Source organism: Sminthopsis crassicaudata, chromosome 2, assembly GCF_048593235.1.
Source record: "Sminthopsis crassicaudata isolate SCR6 chromosome 2, ASM4859323v1, whole genome shotgun sequence".
Lineage (NCBI taxonomy): Eukaryota > Metazoa > Chordata > Mammalia > Dasyuromorphia > Dasyuridae > Sminthopsis > Sminthopsis crassicaudata.
The window spans coordinates 631645152-631667826 of NC_133618.1; the positions used below are offsets into that span (position 1 = coordinate 631645152).

General features: G+C 38.1%; 1 protein-coding gene across 2 annotated transcripts in view; it reads right to left on the bottom strand.

Annotated features, from left to right (window-relative positions):
- Positions 1-22675, bottom strand: part of SCAPER (S-phase cyclin A associated protein in the ER) — a 370936-nt gene that overhangs the window by 197748 nt on the left and 150513 nt on the right. For both annotated transcript variants that reach the window (XM_074296499.1, XM_074296500.1), the window contains one exon: positions 6796-6861. In XM_074296499.1, the coding sequence (XP_074152600.1) occupies positions 6796-6861 (66 nt within the window). The remainder of the gene's footprint in view (positions 1-6795; positions 6862-22675) is intronic.

Sequence of the window (22675 nt, forward strand, 5' to 3'; positions counted from 1 at the left end):
AGAACCAGAAGATCATTATACACTTCAACAATGATACTGTACGAGGATGTATGCTGATGGAAGTGGATATCTTCAACATAGAGAAGAGCTAATCCAATTCCAATTGATCAATGATGGACAGAATCAGCTACATCCAGAAAAGGAACACTGGGAAATGAGTGTAAACTGTTAGCACTGTTTTGTTTTTCTTCCCAGATTATTTTAGCTTCCGAATACAATCCTTCCTTTGCAACAACAACAAAATTCGGTTCTGCACATATATACTGTACTTAGGATATACTATAAAATATTTAATATGTATGAGAATGCCTGCCATCTAGGGGAGGGGGTGGAGGGAAGGAGGGGAAAAATTCAGAACAGAAGGGAGTACGAGGGATAATGTTGTAAAAAAAAAAATTACCTATGAATATGTACTGTCAAAGAAAATGTTATAATTATAAAAATTAATAAAAAAATTTTTAAAAAATCTGCCCATATTTCCTGGTAATGATGTGAGGTCTTACATTGTATTGACATTTTGAAAAGGGGCTTTTCAACCCCGTCAGCCTTCCTTATTTTTACTGGCCTAAGAAGGGGTTCTTTGTTTATTAACTCGACTCTCCCTTAATCAGATTATTTAAGACCTTCTAGACCTTCTCTCAGGATATATACTAAATATTCACAGACTTACTATTTTCAAGATAATTTTTTTTCAGCATGGAGACTATTTAATCCTTCAGAGTTGGGTCCCTGGGATGCTGTCACACATCACTACCTTTCAATAAGACAGCTCCTGGCTGCTGTTGATGCCTTCCACTTCCCAAATCCCAAACCCTGGCTTGTCCCACAAGCCTTGCAGATTGCTGAGAGGTTCTGCTGGCTAGCTTTTTGATGTGCAGTGCTGGCAGAGATTTGCAAGCTGTCAGCTAGGTACAGTAGCAATTAATACTGGCTCATTGGAGTACTCCCAAGCTCTAACATGAAATGTCCAAAGCCAGCTTCTTAGGTAACAATCTCCAAACAATTCTTTTAAGATACCAAAATTCCCCTGTACGCTGGTTTCCACCCTAAATAAGGCAGGTCCTCCTGCTACAGAGGTCTGAGGGCAGAGAGTAGAAAATAATCTTTATTGATGAAAAGTCTACATCCTAAAATAACATAAGGCCTAGTGCTTGTCACATTAAGGTTCATGTCCTCCCCAACTCCCATTTAGGAATATTAAGTTACTTTTCTGAGATTATTTGATTTAAGTTCTGTTAAAGATTTGATTTAATTTCCTGGTAATACATAATATTAACTCAGAACTGAGCTACTGGCTCATTCAAAAGTTGTCTTCTATTTACAAAGTATGTTTAGTTTAGAATTTTTAACATTATTGAATCTGAGAGCAACCATTAGGAACTTTAAGGACTTACTGAGTGGAAAGATACTTAGTTTCAGAAATGTGAATTTTTCTAATGCTACCAAAAATAAATTTTTCAATTAGACTGCGCCTCAATGTTGTTTTTATTTATTCAGGAAAGCAGAATAACTTAGATGTAACTACCTCCTGTTTTAGAAACTAATAACGAAAGTTTATCATGTTAAATATTTTTCAAGAAGCCTTAATGGGTTAAAGAGAACTCCAATTCTTTTTTCCTTAAACAATAGCTTTTTAATTTCAAAATATATGCAAAAATGGTTTTCAAAATTCACCCTTGCAAAACCTTATATTCCAAAATTTTGAGAACTCCTATTCTTAAAGAGGTTTGAACAACAAACTTTCTCCTGTCTTGATTTACAACCCATACAACTCTCATGCACTCCCACTAGTATTACCAATCAGAGTGGTAAGACCCTGATGAGACAAAGTGTGTAATCCTTTATGGGAAGGCCCCAGGTTGATCCCCTTTGCGATGGCCCTCATGCTGGCAGGGCTCAGTATCCCAGAGGACAATAAGATGTGGCTACATTTCACCTCTCGGGGAACTAGGGGTCATCATATTAGGAAGGGCTATATATCTCCCTCCTCCCCACTATTGCTAGCAAGTGTGTTTCCATTTACACAGACAGCTGCTCAATGATGACATGTTAGATCTTAGGTGCACCCATATGTCTAACAAGGTAAAAGAAGGAAGGATTGTAACTGCAGAAGTACTCATACAAGAGTCCTACAGGAACAGATCACAGTCTACACCTAAACCTGGGTCTCATCAGTGTATTCATTACCTGTGAAGGAGGTGAGTAAGGAGAGGCCAGTGCTCAGGGAGCTCAGCCACACTGGTCAACACTGTACTTGACCAACACTTTCCTGGACTACGGCGGCTCCCCTGCTCAGCTGGACATACTCCCTGCTCAGCTGGACATACTCCTTGGTTGCAATGCTAGGACTCTTCTCTTGCAGCTTCAGGGCTGGATGAAGCAAAAGGAGATTCCCCCCTGGCAGACGGGCAGCAAAGGCCCATGCCCCAGTTTGGGGGAAACTCTTCCTTCTTAACTTGAATAATGAGCTGTATGAGGTTCATCTCTGGAAGCTTCACTTTCCAGCCCATTAGAACAGATCTCCACTCTGCTGTAGTTTCAAGGGCTTTCAAGGACGTTTCACATGTTTTCTAAGGCCTTTTGACTGAGAAGGTGAGTGAGTGGCCTAGGGACTGAGCTGTGTTCTCAACTGGCTAAGGTAGCAAAACTAAAATAGGATGACGTACATTACAAAGTATCAGTAAAATCCATGGGATAAATATAAGGCATTTCTTATGGGAAGGAAGGCACTTGGGGGCTTCATGAAGGAAAGGCTGTGTACAAAAGACAAGTCTAAGTTGTGTCTTAAAGGAAGAAAGAGATTCCCTAAGGTGGAGGTGATAAGTGACTGCACTGCAAGCATAGCCGACAGTTAGTGCAAAGGCATCATAGAGATAATGATAGATGGAAACGAGATGAGCCTTGTTTTTTGCTGAGACAATTGGGGTTAAGTGACTTGTCCAAGGTCACACAGCTAGGAAGTGTTAAGTGAGGCTGGATTTGAACTCAGGTCCTTCTGACTTCAGGGCTGGGGCTCTAGCCACTGCGCCACCTAGCTGCCCCAGAGATGAACACTGTGAAGGAGAGTAAGAAGGCCAGTTTGACCAGGCTGCATGATGCAGGTGGGGGAGAATGTCCCGCACAGCTGGAAAGGGCCAGATTAGGGCCAGGATGGGTAGGGCTTCACAAGCTAAATGGAGAAGTGTCTATTTATCCTGGAGGTCTCAGAAAGGTATTAGAGTTGACCAAGTAATCAATCCCTTGTTCACAAATACTCTTAAGAAAAATCACACCAGTTGTAATGCTTAGGATGGAGTGGAGAGAGACCTGAACCTGGAGGAATCATCAGAAACTGCTGGTGTTATCTCGGCAAGTGTGACAAGGACTTGCACTAAGATGATGGTTCTGTGAGAGGTGGAAAGGGCCTAGACCTGAGGCAGAAATGACTGGATCCCTGACTGGATACATGGGGTAAGTAGTGAAAGGCAAGAGGGGTGCTGAGAGTAAAGACCTGAGGGACTCATGGGCTAGCCTTGTTCTCAAATGACTCTGGGCCATGTTTTTCCAGCTTGGGAGAATCTCTGAGCAAGTCTGCTCCGCTCACTGAGTCTTGGAGACCCCGAGGCACACTCTGACCCTCAGCTCAGTCCATTGTCTACCTTCAGCCCTTCTTCTCTACCTGTGCCTGGGATTCAGAGACAAGCAGCTTTATTTCAAAGGTATTAGTACTTTCCTGATGTAGTTTCGTGTAGCATTCTGATTACCTGATGATTTAATAAAGCTGCTCTTTAATTCTTTTACTAAATGAGGTAGCAGTCTAAAAATATTATTTTATCCTGGAATAATGGAGCTTATATAGCTACCAAATCATTCCATGTGTAACACAGTGCAACAACTAGGACCTAAAGAATTAAAGTTATATAATGAAATCTCAAAAGTCATAGAGTTGATATATAAATTACTTTCTCTTTCTTGCTTACACTTACCAGCTAAAAGAGGTTTTTCTAAGGATTTGACCAAACTGTAATTGGGTTTCTTTACAGAGTCACTCCAAGGGCATCTGGAATAATGGCTGTCATCTTCATTTTCAAGTGTCACCTAGCTTGGATTCATTCATCTTCTAAGAGAGGTGCCTTGTTTTGTCTGTCTTTTAAACTTACAAGATTAGTCTTACCCTTTGAAACTGTCTACAATGTAAAGTATTGACAGCTAAGATCCTGTAAGATCTTTCCTATGTCTACTTTCCTAGACATTTCCTATGTCTTTTTCCTTGTAAGTGGGATTAAAATGCATCTAAGAACAACTTTTTAAAAACCTTTATTTTCCTTATAGCACTTTACAGTCTACAAAGGACTTAGCTAATAACCCTCCGTAATATATCTTTCAAATATTATGATCAATCCCATTTTATAAAGGCTGAGAAAAAAAGGCTTAGAAAGTTTAATTGATTTGCTTAAAGTTTTTGAGGTATCAGAGCAGGGACTCAAATACATTTTTCTTTTTTGCTTTTAGTTACATTACTTTCTATTATTTTACAGATTTTTTAAAAAAAGAAATGCCTTGCAGTTGCCTTATTTAATTGGTCTAAAAGATCTGCAATACTCAAATTGCATATATAAACATTCAGAAGGCAATACAATGAGCATACTTAGAATTAAATCACACAAACATCAAAACTGTAATACCTACTTGTACTAGACCATTACTATCCATGGGATGTCATTATTTAATAAGGAGATAGATGTCTTTAAAATGCAGAAAAACGTGCAAACAGTTAATACAGAAAATAAACTTTGCATTCATGGTCATAGAAAGGATGATTATTTAAAAAGAAACACCATTACACCTGCATCATTGTAGGTAGCAAGTTGTATTCATATTCCTTATTAAGTTTACATTTTCTATCTATGAGTATATCTAAATCAAAAATTAGATACACTTAAAAACAAACACACAGAAGAAAACCTTCTATAAACAGCTGGCCTGCAAATATGTCATTTCGTTTCTCCAGAAAGTCACAATTTAAATGAAGGAATTCAAGGTTTTCATCAGTGGTATTAATTTTAAAACAGTTTTTTTCTCATGACACTGAATGCTTTTAATTGTTAGAAGTGAGTCAAGGTGAGGAAGAAGGTTTCCAGGCTACATTTTCACTGTAGTTCCAAGTAATAAATAAGAGAGCACTTTCAATCATTTCAACAGCACTCAAGTTTGTCAGGCATATTCTTTCTAAGTTTCCAAGTAGTCCAGAAGCTTAAGTACTGTGTACACATCTTAGATTATGTTTACAAAAGCCAAACCAAAACAAAACTAGTCTTACCTTTGCCAAAATTATATGGCTCCAATGAGACAAGATTAAAGGGCCAAATTTTTTTTTTACCATAAAAGCTGCTTTTGTCTACAACTGGTAACTGGATCCTTTCCTTCCTCAGTCCTACTCCGTGGAGTACCCACTGCCACATGTACATGAGACATTCAAAAGAGGTGATGGAAGGAAACCTGTGCTGAGGGGACACCTGCCAAGCAGTTGTTGCTGAAGCACAGAATAAATGAGCAGATTACTGGGACCTGGTGGAAGTTCATTCCATTGTTTTGTTCCTCAAGTTCCTATCAGCTTTAATTCCTGTGATTTTTGCTAATAAGATATAATGTATAATTACAAACTAAGGTCTATCAGCCATTTCCTGCTAAGGCAAGACAACACTGGAAATCACCTGAACAAATTAGAACTTTCTGGATCTGATCTGAGCCTGATTAAATAGCAGTCCATGTCAACTAGATTACCATGATACTCAGGATTAAATATTCTTTGAAAGCACCAAAACATAGTTACTGTTTCTTCTACTCAAGTAATTCTTTCTTAATTATACAAAACACACACATTTTGGTGGAAACAAAATAATTTAAAATGTATTCTAAAGATTATTGTATTGAATTGAAAAATTCTAATACACAAAATGCTACAGAAAATTAAGCTTCTGCAAAGATAGCTGGCAAAAACAAAAGGGGTGGGGAATAAAAAGGAGAAAAAATAAGCCGATTTATTTTCTCCTGACTTCCTGGTAAAGAATGCCCAAGCCAGCCCTGTCCTTGCTCACTGTCTCTACCAGGACCACCTGAGAAGAGCCACCCAAAGCCAGGATGGAGGAAGACTCTCTAGAGAGCTAGAGGTGAGGGAGGGAGCTGAGCTCCTGCTCATCTTGTCTCAGATCTCCATCTGGGCTCTGCAACTCTCACTGCTCTTTCTACTATAATGTTATTGTTGGTCTTTTGTTCTCAAAGAGGACCATGTCATCAGAGAGATGATGCCCTGACAAGCAAGTGGATCGGACTGAAGTGAGAGAGGGCTAGGCAAGGTCACTGGCTTCACTTTGTCCTCAGAACCATCTGGGTCCAGTGGCCAGGGAAAGAACAGGATGACTGAGGATGGCCCGAAGCAGTGTAAGACCTGGTCCTTTTTAAGCTAAGGCTCTTCTCAGAAACAGATTGAGAACTTTTATTTTTTAGTAGAATCATTTTTTCTTTACAAAATGGAAAACAACCTGACTTCTTAACTGAATTGTTACTTTCCAATAAAACTTGTGCCTCTGATTCCAGATTCTACATTTCCCTCTTCCTTGAGATACCAAAAAAAAAAACCTGACTAGACTTGATATGAAAAGAAAAGTGACATTGACTTACTCTCCAGGGAAATGATTCGTTAAAAGTCATAATCAATATAAAACATAAAGCCTATGATCACAAAGCACTGAATAACAAATCCAAATGCATAACTGTTACACTTAAATATTTACCCAAGTTTTTTGAAACACTTACTTTGCTTTATAAGGTGAGTCAGAGCCAGCATTTTTTGCTTCCATTAAGCTCTCATACTCCTTCGCCCTAGGAAAAAACAGGGATTTGTCATGAGAAGTTGTATGCAACAAGGCTACTGTCATATATCGATTTGATTCTTTAAGCCTTAATCCCATTGGCATGTTTTTTTTTAAAACACTTAAAATCACTATTTTAAAAATGGTACAAAGTGATCATTCTGCTCTTCACAAATCATTAGGAAATCATTTTATACATGGTCCATTCATTTTCAGGATGATTTAAAGAGACAGTATGGTGTGGTTTCAAACAAAAACCCAAATGAATTAAGAGAGAGAAGTCTTGGGTTCTTGTATAGCCAAGTCTATCACTTATTATTAACTCCCTGATTCTGGGCAAGTCCATAAACCTTCATAAGCAAAAGCATGATAAAAACCTTTTCCTGATATCACAAGGAGAAAGCACCTTGTAAATTGTTAAGAATGATACTAATATAGAGTCACATTTTCCCATATTTTACCACAAAGGTAGAACATCTTTTAGAAATTCTGCTATTAAATGTGTAAGTACATTAAAATTCTATAAGATACCTCAGGTATCTTCTGAGATACAATACGCAAATATACACAATATAGTTATATAGACAGACAGATATATACATACATACATACATACATACATACATACATGCCCTCCCTATCCCTAAGAAGAATCACTGAACTTTAGGGGGGAATTGTTTTGTTTTGTTTTTTTTTTTAATTAAAAGGGCAAGGCAGAAGCAACTTGTTCAGACACTTTCTACTATTTTTGTTTACACTGGCTACATGCCAAAGCCTTGAAGAATTTGAGACAATATCCTTAGCTACTGCTCAACTTGGCTCCAGCTTGCCTGGACCAGCAGGTGAAAGGCATCATCAGTCCATCAACTGATGACAGGAGCCACTGCAACAATCCATTAACAGGGCCTTCATTTGTCAAGCTATCTTTCTGGAGAATAAGGGAAAGATGGATGCTGAAAACTGAAGACCTTCCTTCTCACTATGAGGATTTCCAGACAGCTACAAAAGGAGTGTACCCAAGAAATATAACTTTTAAAAATGAAGAGTAATAAAATAACATACTAATCAGTAAGAAACCCATAAAAACAAACATGTAATAGTGAACATTAATTATGGGACAAAGGGAATTAGTTTTGATTTGTAGGCATGAAAAAGCTAAGGAGTGAGGTAAAACTGCAACTTTATACAATAAAGTAAAAATAAAGAAGCAGCATAAGGATTTTTAATACAAAAACACAGCAAGACTGTACATAATCTAATAAAAGAAATCTCTGAAGAATGAAAACAATGCAATTCAGTTCCCTAAGCTTTCATTAAGCTTGTTGAGTCTGCTATGATCCAGGGACTGTTCTGGGTACAGGAGATAAAAAGGCAAAAAAAGAAAAGCAGTTCCTCCCACATGGGGTTTTGGGGCTTAGTATTTACAATGCTGAACTCTAGGATCAAGAAGACCTGAGTTTAAATCCTGCCTCAGACACTAGCTATGAAACTCTACAGCAAATCTCTTTCAGCCTCAGTTTCCTCAACTATAAAATGAGGATAATAATAGCACCCACCTCCCAGTGTTATGAGGATCAAATGAGGCAATACACATAAAGCATATCTTCAAAGTACTAGAAAAATGTTAGCTATTATAATTATGAATAGCTGTTTCAATACATATACAGATAAATTAAAAATATAAAGATAGTTGGTCTGGGTGGGGTGAAGGTAGTGTGGGAGTTAGTTGTGGGAATCAGAAAAGACTTCTTGGAAGAGATAGCACTAAAGCTGAGATGGAGATAAAACCTGGGGTCTTTAAGTTCAGTTGGAAATGAGCACCATGGACAGAGACTGGCTAGAGCCCATCAGGAATTCACTGGGGAGGAAGGTGGGATCAGCAGAAGATCAGGTTTGGGGGAAGGCAGAAGTCTGCAAAGACCAAACAAAGAAGTAAGTATTTTCTTCTGGAGGCAATAGGGAAGCCTTGTAACTGGAGGCTGAGCCAGAGTAAGCACTATGCTTTATGACACTGACTCTGGCAAATGTGGTAAGGGTGATAATTTATAATAAATCATGACCTCAAGTGCCAAATGACAGAGGAACTGTGTGATGCTCCTGCATTACATGTCCCTTAGATCTATCCTGCCCTGGGCCAGGTTTTCCCCCCACGTTCTTGGGTCTGATCTCCAATGATTCAGCATTGTCCCCTTTTCATAAATGAGGAAACTTCTTCAAAGAATGAGAAAAGATTGCTAGAACTTTACATAAATTATCATTATAGGTCCTATTATCTTCCTTATTTGCAAAGGAGAAAAATCAACTGGCCCAGAGCCACACAATTAGGATCCTAGTTAGGTCCTAAACTGGGTCTCCTGACTCTAAATCCAAAGCTCTTTCCATTCCCTAATCCTCTCAGCTGTTCAGTAAGGCAGCTAGAAAGGCTAACCCTAATCCTAACCCTAAATACTTCCTGATTCTAACCCAACTAAGATTTAGCTATGGAACAAGTGTGAGGAAGGCATGGGGATGGGACGCCAAAGGGACCTGAAGAGCTTGAGTCTCAGCTCGGCTGCTTATGCACATCTGGGGACCAGAGGTGCTTCCTCTTTAAATTACTTTCCTCACCTGTGAAGTGAGGGAAAGCTGGATTTGCCACAATATTAAAATGTCTCTCTGAACTTAAAGATAAGATAGGTTGTTAATAGTTAAGGGAATATTCCAAATCACTATTGATCAGAGAAATGCAAATTAAGACAACTCTGAGGTATCATTACACACCTGTCAGATTGGCTAAGATGACAGGAACAAATAACGATGAATGTTGGAGGGGCTGTGGGAAAACTGGGACACTGATGCATTGTTGGTGGAGTTGTGAAAGAATCCAACCATTCTGGAGAGCAATCTGGAATTATGCCCAAAAAGTTATCAAAATGTGCATACCCTTTGACCCAGCCATACTACTACTGGGCTTATATCCCAAGGAACTACTAGAGAAGGGAAAGGGTCCTGTATGTGCCAAAATGTTTGTGGCAGCCCTTTTCATAGTGGCTAGAAGCTGGAAGATGAATGGATGTCCATCAATTGGAAAATGGTTGGGTAAACTATGGTATATGAATGTTATGGAATATTATTGTTCTATAAGAAATGACCAACAGGAGAAATACAGAGAGGCTTGGAGAGACTTACATCAACTGATGCTGAGTGAAACGAGCAGAACCAGAAGATCATTATACACTTCAACAATGATACTGTACGAGGATGTATGCTGATGGAAGTGGATTTCTTCAACATAGAGAAGAGCTAATCCAATTCCAATTGATTAATGATGGAAAGAACCAGCTACATCCAGAAAAGGAACACTGGGAAATGAATGTAAACTGTTATTTTTACCTTCTGAATCCAATTCTTCCTGTGCAACAAAAAATTCGGTTCTACACACATATATTGTATCTAAATTATACTGTAATATATTTAACATATATAAGACTGCTTGCCATCTGGGGGAGGGGGTTGGGGGAGGAAGGGAAAAAATCTGAATAGAAGTAAGTGCAAGGGATAATGTTGTAAAAAATTACCCATGCATATGTACTGTCAAAAAATGTTATAATTATAAAATAAAATAAAAAATTAAAAAAAATAAATAAAAAATAAAAAAAAATAGTTAAGGGACTATAGTCTTTGAAGTGGTTAAGTTTAAAATTTAAATAGATATTTAATGTCAACTTTGTTGGTATTATCAGACTGGATTTAGTCATTTAGAATTACAATTTAAATACAAATCAGTAGTAAAATAAAAAAAAAAAAACTATAACTGAATCAAATACAATTAGAGACATGAAACTGTACCATCATCTTCTTTCTACAATGGTGTTCTACCTAATGTAAGGCTAAATGTGTGCATATTTGTGAAAGTTTTTAGTTATAGTACAGGGATATTCTAAGCTACTTAAGTCAGCATACTTAATAATATAATTGCATTACTAGATCTCTTGGGAATTACCAGCACATCTTTTTTAAAAGGATTTTCAAAATAAATAGCTGCTTGATATAAACTAAGTCCATCCTGACATTTGCTATAAAAAATAAGGTGGTCTCAACCATTTATTATAATGTCATAAGATCTCACTGTTTGTCAAAAACATATTCCAGGATAGTACAAAAAGTAAATGAAAACTGTAAGAGAAGTTAGGCGGGAAAAATACAAAAATCTGTATCATTCATAGCAGAAATAATTAACAAAAAAAAGAAGATGATCTCACCATTTATTATGTCATAAGGTCTCACTGTTTTTCAAGGCTTTTGCCCCAAAACTTTGTCTATATGCACAAGCACATATGCATACAAACAACAAAATAACTTTCAGAAACACTTTCTCTGGTAGCAAAAGAGAGAAAATTAAGCCAGCATCCCTCAAGTAGGAAACATCTAAAGGGAGGAGGGAGCATGGGAACAATGAACTATTACTGCACTGAAAGGAATGAAGAATAAGAGGAATTCACAGAACATAGAGGCCACTCACAGATGCAAAGAGAAGAAAGAATCCAGAAAACAATATGGACAATGGCAATGTAAATAGAGTAAAAAAAAATTAAACTGAACTTCAGTCCGCTTAGCCCAGGAGAAAAAAAATGACAATATTTCATTTCCCTTTCAAGAGAGAGGTAGAAAACTACCGTTGTATAACTGTCAGTTTTGCTTATAGTTTTTGGTTTTAAATCTTTGCGACAAGGAAGTCCTATTGGGAGGAAGTTGGGAAGAGGAACTCTATAAATGAATATGATATAAAAAAGAGGTACTAATGAAACACTAACAAAAATGTTTTAATTGTTTTTGAAGTAATTTTTTTCTCCCATACAAATCACACACACACACACACACACACACACACACACACACACACACACACACACTGACACACATATTTTATAATCTAGGATCTGGGTAAAATCTGAATAAGAATAAAAATAAGGCCTCAATAAAGACATGGTTTATTTTAATGGCAAAGAATTCTTTACACAGGTTCTATTATGTAGTAGACTAATATAGTAGGCTCTATATTTAGAAGATATGAATTACAGTTTAAAACGATGAATTACAAAGCAAAAGGTTTTCTGCAAGGATAATAACACCAAGGAATCTCAGAGATTACTAAACTCAATCTCATTTCATATATATGGAAAACTGAGGGCCAGAGAGAGGTTTTACTGAACTGCAAACTCATCTGATATCCCTTTCTGAGAGCCCATTTTGGCCCCAGTGCTTTCTAATAGTGAAAATGTGGCCAACTTTGACACTGACCCCTTATATTTTCTAGAATCAGTTCTTCAAACAACAGTAACCAGCAACAAATTCACTCCCAATTAATCTATACCAATGGTTCTCAAATGGTTTTTGTCCCTAGCACAGTATTCTCTATTCTCTGCCAATAAGGAACAGCTCTTTTATAGTATGAATTTGAGAACTAACTGGAAAGCTAGAGTTTTTATAGTTCAATGGGACAAAAATTCCCTTATTTGTGATTTGGGATATTTGACTGGGATATGTGAACTAAAAGATGGATCAGAAGTTATGCTGGAGAGTCCTTAAAAGAAGCTAGACAATGTGTAAAAGAAAATGGGAGGGAGAGCTAAAAAGCTGCAGCAATAGGGATGGCTTCTTCAGTTTCACTCAGGATAGAAAAAAATTAGTGGCAGGAGGGCAAGAAGCAGCTAGAGAAAGGGGGACTAAGTTGCAGCAGAAAAAGGAAAGAAGGCAGAGTTATCAGGTGTTCAAGGCATCCTGAGCTTGAGGGTAGTCTTTAAGGACAGAAGGAATATCCAAGAAAAAGTCTGTTCTTATCACTAAGCCTGATCCTCCTTCCCCAACCCCAACAGTCCTGGGAAAGCCGGTCTGGGCACTTTCTCCAAGGATGTTGATTGACATATATAATGAAGAGTCTTTAAAAACTGTCCCAACCACCAAGAGGTTAAGTGCCTTACCTAGTGTTACAGAGTCAGTATACAGGAGAAGGAGATTTTGACTCTAAAGCTGAACCTCTATCTGTTCCACTTGTATTGACACTCTTGTAACAAATGTAAAATATTATATACAATATTATAAGATATATTATTTTCCAGGAAGTTCATGATTTCTGAAAAAAATTGCCACTGTTGGGGCAGCTAGGTGGCACAGTGGATAGAGCACCAGCCTTGAATTCAGGAGGACCCGAGTTCAAATCTGGTCTCAGACACTTAACACTTCCTAGCTGTGTGACCCTGGGCAAGTCACTTAACCCCAGCCTCAAAAAAAAAAAATTGCCACTGTCAATAGATAGACTACTCCTACTCATAGTCAAGTCAATGGACAGACTATATCCACTCTATGGTGGATCTCAGGATGGTTATCAGACATTAGGAAAATATAAAAATAGCTTAGACCACAGAAAGACAGATTTTGGTGAGAGTAAATAGGAATTCAAAGACTTTGAATGAGATTAGCTGGCTAATAGAAATACGTCCTTCAGATCTTTTGATAACTGCCAACTGTGGAGATACTCAATGCCCAAACTAGACTAGGACTAGAAATCAAGAACTAGATCCTGAGATTTCTTACTAAATAGCTGGGTAACCCTGAATAAATATCATAATCTCTTTGGACCTTAGGTTCACCATCTAATGTAAAGTGACACTATCAAACTAGAACATTGAGGCCCTTTTGGGTCAAACAGCCTGAAATTCAAAGGTTTTAAGCCACAGTAACCCAGAGGTCCCACAATCTGGCATCCTTATTTTACCAATGAACAAATAGTGAAGCAACTTGTTTCACATCGCACAAGGAGTAGAGTTGAGCAAGGATTCATCCCATGAACCTCTGACTTCAAATCCCACACTTATTTCACTAGTCCATGTGGCTACACCAAGAAAGAAATTTGGAATTCAGTCTGAGCATCCACACAGAATAGTGGATGAGAAGACAGGAAACATAATACTTTGTTAGGGAAAGAAATTCTTTAGATCCAAACTGTCTCTCATATTCATAAGCATTCTCATTGAGATTAAATGTCCTTTGATTTGTTCTGTATTCAACAAGCCACTTACTAAAGGTCATTTGGTTATGTGAACTTCAAGTGGGTCTGGAAAATAAACTGGTCTTGGCACCCTGAATCAAAAGGAAATCAATTGTGGTGTGATGAGCATTAATCAGTTTTCTTGAACTAGAATTTGAACAAATAAAACCATGTTTCTAAATTGTCAGACTGATCTAGTGCAGGAGTGAAGCATTAACAACATACATAGCCTGTTCTTTTACCTGTTCTGTTGTAATGATGCCGTTTTGCTTTCCACTCCCTGACTTTGCTACTTCTAGCAACCTGGCTTTTCATTTCATCAATTCACTGAAATTGCTCTCTCCAAAGTTATCAATCATCCCAATTACTGTAGTGGATAGTACACTGGGCCTGGAATCAGGAAGACCCAAGTTCAAATCCTGCTCAGTCACTTCCTAATTGGGCAAGTCACTTAATTTCTATCTACCTCAGTTTTTTCAATTGTCTAATGGGCATAATACTAGTACTTACCTTCCCGAGTGGTTTTAAGCTTAATAAATGCTTGTTCCATTCCTCCTCCCCCATATACAGTGGCCATTCCTTACTCTTCATCCTCTCAAGTATCTATTTACATTTGACACAGTTGATTACTCCCTCTTCCTGGATATTTTCTTCTCAAGGGGTTTTCATGATAATCAATACTGAATCTGTCTGAATGTGTTCGTGTCTAATCTCTCTCCATCCTTCCCTCCCACCCCTTTGCTCTCTCCCCTTCCCTTTTTCAAAGACCAGTTCCCTCACTCCTGCTAGTAAAGGGGGTTAGTCAGCCCTCTTGAGGAGGCCATGCTGGCTGTTGGTGATCCTCCTTTTTCTTTCGAAGTATTTGCCAACCATCCCTTTAGTGATTCATTTTGGAATTTTCCCATAAGTGATGTCACGCATACAGATTTATAGTTGGAAGATTGTTTTTTTTTTCCTTTTTTGAAAATTGGGACATTTTTTTCTTCTCTTTATCTTGTGACACCATGATCTACTCTGCGATCTTCCATAAGCTTTCAAATACCACTGTGACTGGCTCAGCAAATACACTGGCCACTTATTTTAGGAGCCAAGGATGTCAACTTTTCAACTTAGTATTTCCTTATTTATCAAGATCATCAATTCCCTGCTAACATAAAAGTCATTTTCCTTCACCAAGAAAACAAACAAAATTAAGAAGTCAGCAGTAATGCCCTTCCCTGTTGTCAGCAATGACTGTCCCACCCACCCAGTTCTAAGGTCCCATCCCTTCTTCCCTTTTTCTCTCAATGGAGGTAAATCACCCCTTTTGTGTGTTCCTTCACTTTCCTCATCAGTCTACCTACTCTCAGGGTGAGCTTCAGCATTCCTGAGACTATTTTATGTACGATGTCATGCTCTCTTATTCCTTTTTCTGTTCCCTGGCTTAGCTTCCATCTTTTGTAATTTCCTTCTAAATTATAAACTACCAATCCATCTACTTCTGTCTCCTAAGATATTCCATCTTTCATCCTTTGGAAGGCTTCTGTCTTTGTGTCTTCAGAGCTCCATTTGTAAGTATCTCCAATGCTAAATAGGCAGACTCCCTTAAAGCATGTCAAATTTGCATGCTTGATGAAATACCATTCATTTTCCTCTGTCAAAAGCTGGAGGATAGAGAAGTTGCTTTCCTCCAAGGTTTCCATCTTTTCCAGCCCAACAACTTCTTCCCTGTTAGTGAGAATCATTCAAAGTAAAGTTTTAATTTTTGAAAGTTTAAATGATCATTAAGGCATGTCAAGAAGTTCTCAGGGGCTCTACTTCTAGAAGGTAGAGAGTTCCAGCAGAGTTCTGGTGATGGAAGTCCTTGGTCATTACTATATATCATGCCTCCTCCTCGAGGCGTGATTCCTCTTCACGTGATTCCTCTTCACGTGAAGGTAGTCTGCAATATACTCCAGTAACTGAATCATTTTTGTTTCTGCCTCTTTATCATCCAAATACTCTGCTCCCCTTTTGGGTTCCTAGATTGCCTCAAATGACTATACCTTTTAAATTCATATGTTTGCCTACTCCTCCTTTTCCCTATTGTCTTTTTTTTTTTTTGAATAAAGTAGGCCCATCCAGAGTGACAGTCCAACCATGGGTTTCCAGCCTACCAACTCTCAGTAATACCTATGACTTCAAATTTGCCCCTTGGGTCAAGACACCCAGTTTTTCTTTTTAAATTTCAAAATATTGTCATTTGGGTATGTTGGTTTTACTGATTCCTTTCTTGGATTTTCTCTCCTATACTTTCCTAGATTCTGTAGCTGCTATTCTCTCCTCTCAGTAACTTCCATCTATAATAGATAGCTTGAGAGCTTTGAGGATATATTACATATATATATATGTATATATATGCATATATATGTATATATATGCATACATATTCACATGGATACATCAGCAATTTTATCCTTTTTAGTTTAAAGGCTTTTTAATTAGATTTGCAAGACACCTGGCAGCTACATTCATGCTAGTCTTTGTTGGGTGTACCATATCTCAGACTAAGGATTTGTCAACTCTCTATATTGAAATCCAGGATCCAGAAATCCAAATTCCATTCTTAGAGACCACCAACGAAGCCAGCTGTTCAATTCTTAAATTAAATTTTCCCTTTTACATTCTTTGCCTTCAATAACCAATAGTGAAGAAAACATAACCTATATCTTGATAATCATCATTTTCTTGCCCAACATTGAATAATCATTGGACACAAATTTTTAGTTCCTTTTAGTAATGTCATTTGTGTCCCAAAGAATCTCACCAAAAGTGGATAACAATCATCCCAACAGATGAGTCTTGGCAGTTTTTCCATTATACATCCCAGAAAGATAACAAACCTCTGTATAGCTGTTGTTATTAAGTTTACAGAGAGCAGACTCAGTCTGCAGAGGCTGGATATCGCAAAGTATTCTGACTCTCCTTTGTCCCTTAATGGCTAATTCCTCATTTGAGAAGTATCTGGGGCAGTACTAGATTACTCTTCAAAGACAAGAAGGGGCTTCATTCTGACCGCAGATTTTATTTTTTTCTGCTCTAATAGTATAGCTGTCTGTGTAACTCTCCTATATTCATCATCAAACTGACAAGTGACAATTCTCTTCTTTTCTTTCTCAGATTGCCATTCTTCCCCACTGAAGCTTCACATCTATTTTCTTTGGTAACCCTTCATTCTCCCTAACCACCTCAAAATGTTGAGTATGTTCTGAAAAAAACTCACCAACTCCAGGAGGGAGATCAGTCTACCCTTGGAACGCAAATAAGTCATGTGCCAAAGAAATATAAACCTCATAGAGAGGTTACAATCGCTTCATGCCCTCTAAGCCCCCACATAGCTGAGATTTTCAGCCCTGTTTCTGAAAGCTTCTTATGGATGTGAACATCTCAAATCCTAAACACCTGGTTAAGACTTTTTATAGGTAATTATCACTTCTTAAGGTCTTGACAAACTCAACTTAAATATTTTTGTCTCAACAATAGTACACCCACAGCCACAGTCACAGGTCCTTTAAGCCTGGTACTAATCACCAGTTAGAGAAATCTGCCCTAATTACCAATCTACTCAATTCACTTAGTTAACCTACTAATTGATTCCCTTGATTTCCTCATTTGCATTGCAAGAGCCAAATTGCCAACATTTACCTTAATTGTTTTCTGATTGTCACTGATTCTACTTTGTTTATAACCCAAAAATGAGCTCCAGATAAATAAAGTGGATATAAAGAGTGTTCTTCAAAAATGTTCTCAGGTTTCTTTAACCCAATACTATTTCTAAATACATATTAGCTGTGTGTGATCCTAAACAAATCAGCTAATTTCTCAGTGTTCTAAGCAACTCTCTAGGATGCCACATCCAGCTCTGGGCCCCAGACTAAAGTCTCAGTATAGGATGTGGAAGTCCATACCTTCAGTTAGGAAGCCTCTTTCCCTCCCAGTGATTGTAGTTGTGGTTTAATTATTTAAGTCCTGTCTGACTTTTCATGACCCCATTTGGGGTTTTCTTGGCAAAAACTGGTGGGGTTTACCATTTTCTTCTCCAGCTCATTTTATAGATGAGAAAACTGAGGCAAACCGAGGGAAGTGACTTGCCCAGGATCATACAGTTAGGAAGTGTCTGAGGCCAGATTTAAATTAAGGAAGAGGAGTTTCCTCACTCCAGGCCCAGCACTTTATCCACTGTGCTACCTAGGTGTGCGCAATAGTATCTTGGGAGATCTTGGAGTTAGAGAGCTTCCCTCCAGAGGACTACAGGGCAATAAAGTCTGGATAGTAGTGGTGACAAAATGAAGCTCTAATCAAATATCAATCCACTCTAAGACTTGTCTGTGTCAAGTGATGTCAAGTTATTTCAACAATTACTGCAGGAAGGGACAAATCCTGGCATAGAGAAAGGAGTAAAAATAGGCCACTGAATACTATTCTATACATGTAGCAAAGAGATTAAAAAATTCTCTTAGAAATGCAAATTAAGACAACTCTGAGATACCACTACACACCTATCAGATTGGCTAAAATGACAGGAACAAATAATGATGAATGTTGGAGGGGATGTGGGAAAACTGGGACACTGATGCATTGTTGGTGGAGTTGTGAAAGAATCCAGCCATTCTGGAGAGCAATTTGGAACTATGCCCAAAAAGTTGTCAAACTGTGCATACCCTTTGACCCAGCATTGCTGTTATTGGGATTATATCCCAAAGAAATACTAAAGAGTGGAAAGGGACCTGTATGTGCCAAAATGTTTGTGGCAGCTCTTTTTGTTGTAGCTAGAAACTGGAAGTTGAATGGATGTCCATCAATTGGAGAATGGTTGGGTAAATTGTGGTATATGAAGGTTATGGAATATTATTGCTCTGTAAGAAATGACCAGCAGGAGGAATACAGAGAGGCCTGGAGAGACTTAAATCAACTGATGCTGAGTGAGATGAGCAGAACCAGAAAATCACTATACACTTCAACAACAATACTGTATGAGGATGTATTCTGATGGAAGTGGAAATCTTCAACATAAAGAAGATCCAACTCACTTCCAGTTGATCAATGATGGACAGAAATAACTATACCCAGAGAAGGAACACTGGGAAGTGAATGTAAATTGTTAGCACTACTGTCTATCTATCCAGGTTACTTACACCTTCGGAAGCTAATAATTAATGTGCAACAAGAAAAAGGTATTTACACACATATATTGTATCTGGGTTATATTATAACACATGAAAAATGTATGGGATTACCTGCCATCGGGGGGAGGGAGTGGAGGGAGGGAGGGGATAATTTGGAAAAATGAATAAAAAAAAAATTCTCTTAACAATTATTAAAAAGCAAAAAAATAAAAAATAGAGAATCCTGTGGAATCCCAGTAGAGTACAAAATAAGATGTGTTCCAAGAAAAGATCTAATTCAGTTCCAATTGATCAATGATGGACAGAATCAGCTATACCCAGAGTTAGGAACACTGGGAAATGAGTGTAAATTGTTTGCATTTTTGTTTTTCTTCCCAGGTTATTTTTACCTTCTGAATCCAATTCTTCCTGTGCAACAAGAGAACTGTTTGGTTCTGCACACATATATTGAATCTAGGAAATACTATTACATATTTAACATGTATAAAACTGCCTGCCATCTAGGGAAGGGAGTAGAGGGAAGTAGGGGAAAATTCGGAATAGAAGTGAGTGCAAGGGATAATATTGTAAAAAATTACACATGCACATGTACTGTCAAAAAAAAAAGTTATAATTATAAAATTAATAAAAAAATAAATTAAAAAAAGAAGATGTGTTCCAGGACAGTTTAAAAGGTAAATGAAAACTATAAGAGAAGTTAGGAAGGAAAAATGCAAAAATTTCTATCTTTCATAGTAAAAATAATTAGAAAAAGAGAAAAACTTAAAAGCATAATAACAAGTTCTTCAAAAGAAGCAAAAGAGGTAACAGATTTAGAATTAGAGTGAAAGCATAATCTTAAAGAATAAAAACAAAAGGCAATAAATTAAAAGAATATATGATCTGTATAACACAAAAAATAACTGACCTAGAGACAAGATGCAGGAAATTTAATAAAGTCCTTAAGTTTTCCCAAAAAGGAGGCGGAGCCAAGATGGCGGAGAAGAAACACACAACTCTGTGAATGTCCTCACTCCCTCACAACCAATTAGATAAATCAGCCTCAAAATAAGCCCAGGACTGATAGATACCACAAGGACTGGAAGCACGACTTACCAGCTGAAGAGAATCTGGAGTTTCAACAGACAAGGTCAGTCCCCAGGGGAGGAAGAAGAGAGGCCAGCACAGACGGTGGGGTAGTGGCACACTGCGCCCATTGCGCTGGGAAGGGCTCTGGGATCAGAGAAGCCACTGAGGTAAAGGAATCTGGCACAGGCTGTTAGCTCTTCTCTGCTAATTATTTAGCAGTTCAGAAGAGAAAGCCAAAATATTTTAAAACTCAGATTAGATTTTCCCCGATCCTGGGGGTGACTCAGCAGAGACTCCGCACCAGGGGGTGTAGCCTCAGCTACCACCTGAGAATAGTTAAGAGATTGACAAGTGGGTGGATACGGCCCAAGGCAACACACACTGCCTAGCTTAGCTGGAGGGAGTGGAACTCAGCTCCAGGAAGTCCCAGAGAAGCGGAACCTTTGAACTAGGGACTGCGGTTTCTGGCAGACACTTCCAGTTTGAGCGCAGGGGCTTTTCACGTCACCTGCTGCAGACATCCACTCCCCACCCGGACACATAGGCTGGGCTTCGTGCTGTCTTCACTATTCTACGCCCTCGAAGCACAGCAGTGCTAATCACCTCTGAGGCACTTCCAGGGAGGGGGTGGGGAACTCTCTCCCAGAGCTCTCTCTTAGCTCAGGCGCAGGGGCCGCTGCATCCATCCGGTCTGGGAGGAAGCTGGTAAAGAAGTAAATAATTTCCTACCCCAGGGACAGACCCCAAAAGATTTTTTAAATATGAGCAAAAAGGCCAGAAAAACTATAGATTCCTTCTATACAGAGAAAGAGTGGGTATCCAACCCCGAGGAAGTTAACAGCAGAGAGACAGCAGATAACAACCTAAAGGGGAACGATTCCTGCCCCCCATCACATAACTCTCTCCTAGAAGAAGCTCTTAAAAAATTGAGGGAGATCAAAGAAAAATGGGGAAAGGAAAGGGAAGCTATGATAGAGAATAACAACGTCCTGAAATTGGAGTTGGAAAAAATAAAGAATTCACAGGAGATGCAGGGAAACAAAATTTATGAATTAGAAAAGGTTAAAAAAACACAGGAAAGTAGGATTTCTGAATTGGAAAAGATAAAAAAGTCTCAAGAAAATAGAATTTCTGAATTGGAAAAAGAAAATAATTCTCAAAAAAAATTAGAGAAATGGAAAAAAATTCAATAGAGCAAAATAATTCATTTAAAAACAAAATTGGGCATTTACAAAAAGAACTAAAAACTGTGAAAGAAGAAAATAACTCCTTAAAAGTCAGGATGGAACAAATAGAAATGAATGATTCACAGAGAACCCAAGAATCAGTCAAACAAAACAAAAAAAATGAGAAGCTGGAGAACAACGTCAAATACTTACTGGGAAAACCTATAGACCTGGAAAATAGATCGAGGAGAGATAATCTGCGGATTATTGGACTTCCCGAAAACTATGACCAAAAAAAGAGCCTAGATTCTATTTTACAGGAAATTATCAAAGAGAACTGTCCAGAGATAATAGAAACAGAAGGGAAAGTAGATGTGGAAAGAATTCATCGAACTCCTTCTGAAATAGACCCTAAAAAAAGAACACCACGGAATATAGTGGCTAAGCTGCAGAATTACCACACAAAGGAGAAAATCCTGCAAGCAGCTAGAAAAAAACAATTTAAATACCAAGGTGCCACAATAAGGGTCACCCAAGATCTGGCTGCCTCCACATTAAAAGATAGAAGGGCCTGGAACCTGATATTCCGTAAGGCAAAAGATCAAGGACTGCAACCAAGAATGAACTACCCAGCTAAGTTTAGCATCTTTTTCCATGGAAGAAGATGGTCATTCAATGAAACAGAGGAATTCTATATGTTTCTAAGAAAAAAACCAGACTTAAACAAAAAATTTGATCTACATCCACAAGACTGAAGAGAAACAGAAAAAGGTACACAGAACCCTTGAGAACTGTAACTCTGTTGTGGGTATATAAAAAATACTCAAGGATAATTTGATTTTACTGATATAAAAGAAAAAAAGGGGGGTGTAGTATAGGGAAGGAGGTCGGTTCAGAAAAAGGGGAAGGAGTGATAAAAAGAGGGAAACTACATCCCAGGAAGAGGCATAGAAAATACACCATATCTGAGGGAACTTAGTGAGGGGGAGAATCATTGTGTGAATCTTACTCTCATCAGGAGAGGCTCAAAGAGTAAATAATTAACATATTTGTTTTTCAGAGAATTTTCTCTCACCTCATTAAAAGGGGGGGGAGGGAAAGGGAAAAGGAAAAGGAGAATAAGTGAAGGGACTTAGAGGGAGGGGGGAGGGATACTAAAAAAAAAAAAAGGGAGGGTTGCGCGTCACAAGGGGGGTCTGTAAATTAAATATCGGGGAGGGGGATCAGGGGGGTCAAGGGAAAAAAGCATAATCTGGGGATAATACGATGGCAGGAAATACAGAATTAGTAATTTTAACTGTAAATGTAAATGGGATGAACGATCCCATCAAACGGAGACGGATAGCAGATTGGATCAAAAATCAGAACCCTACAATATGTTGTCTACAGGAAACACACTTAAAGCAGGGAGATACATAC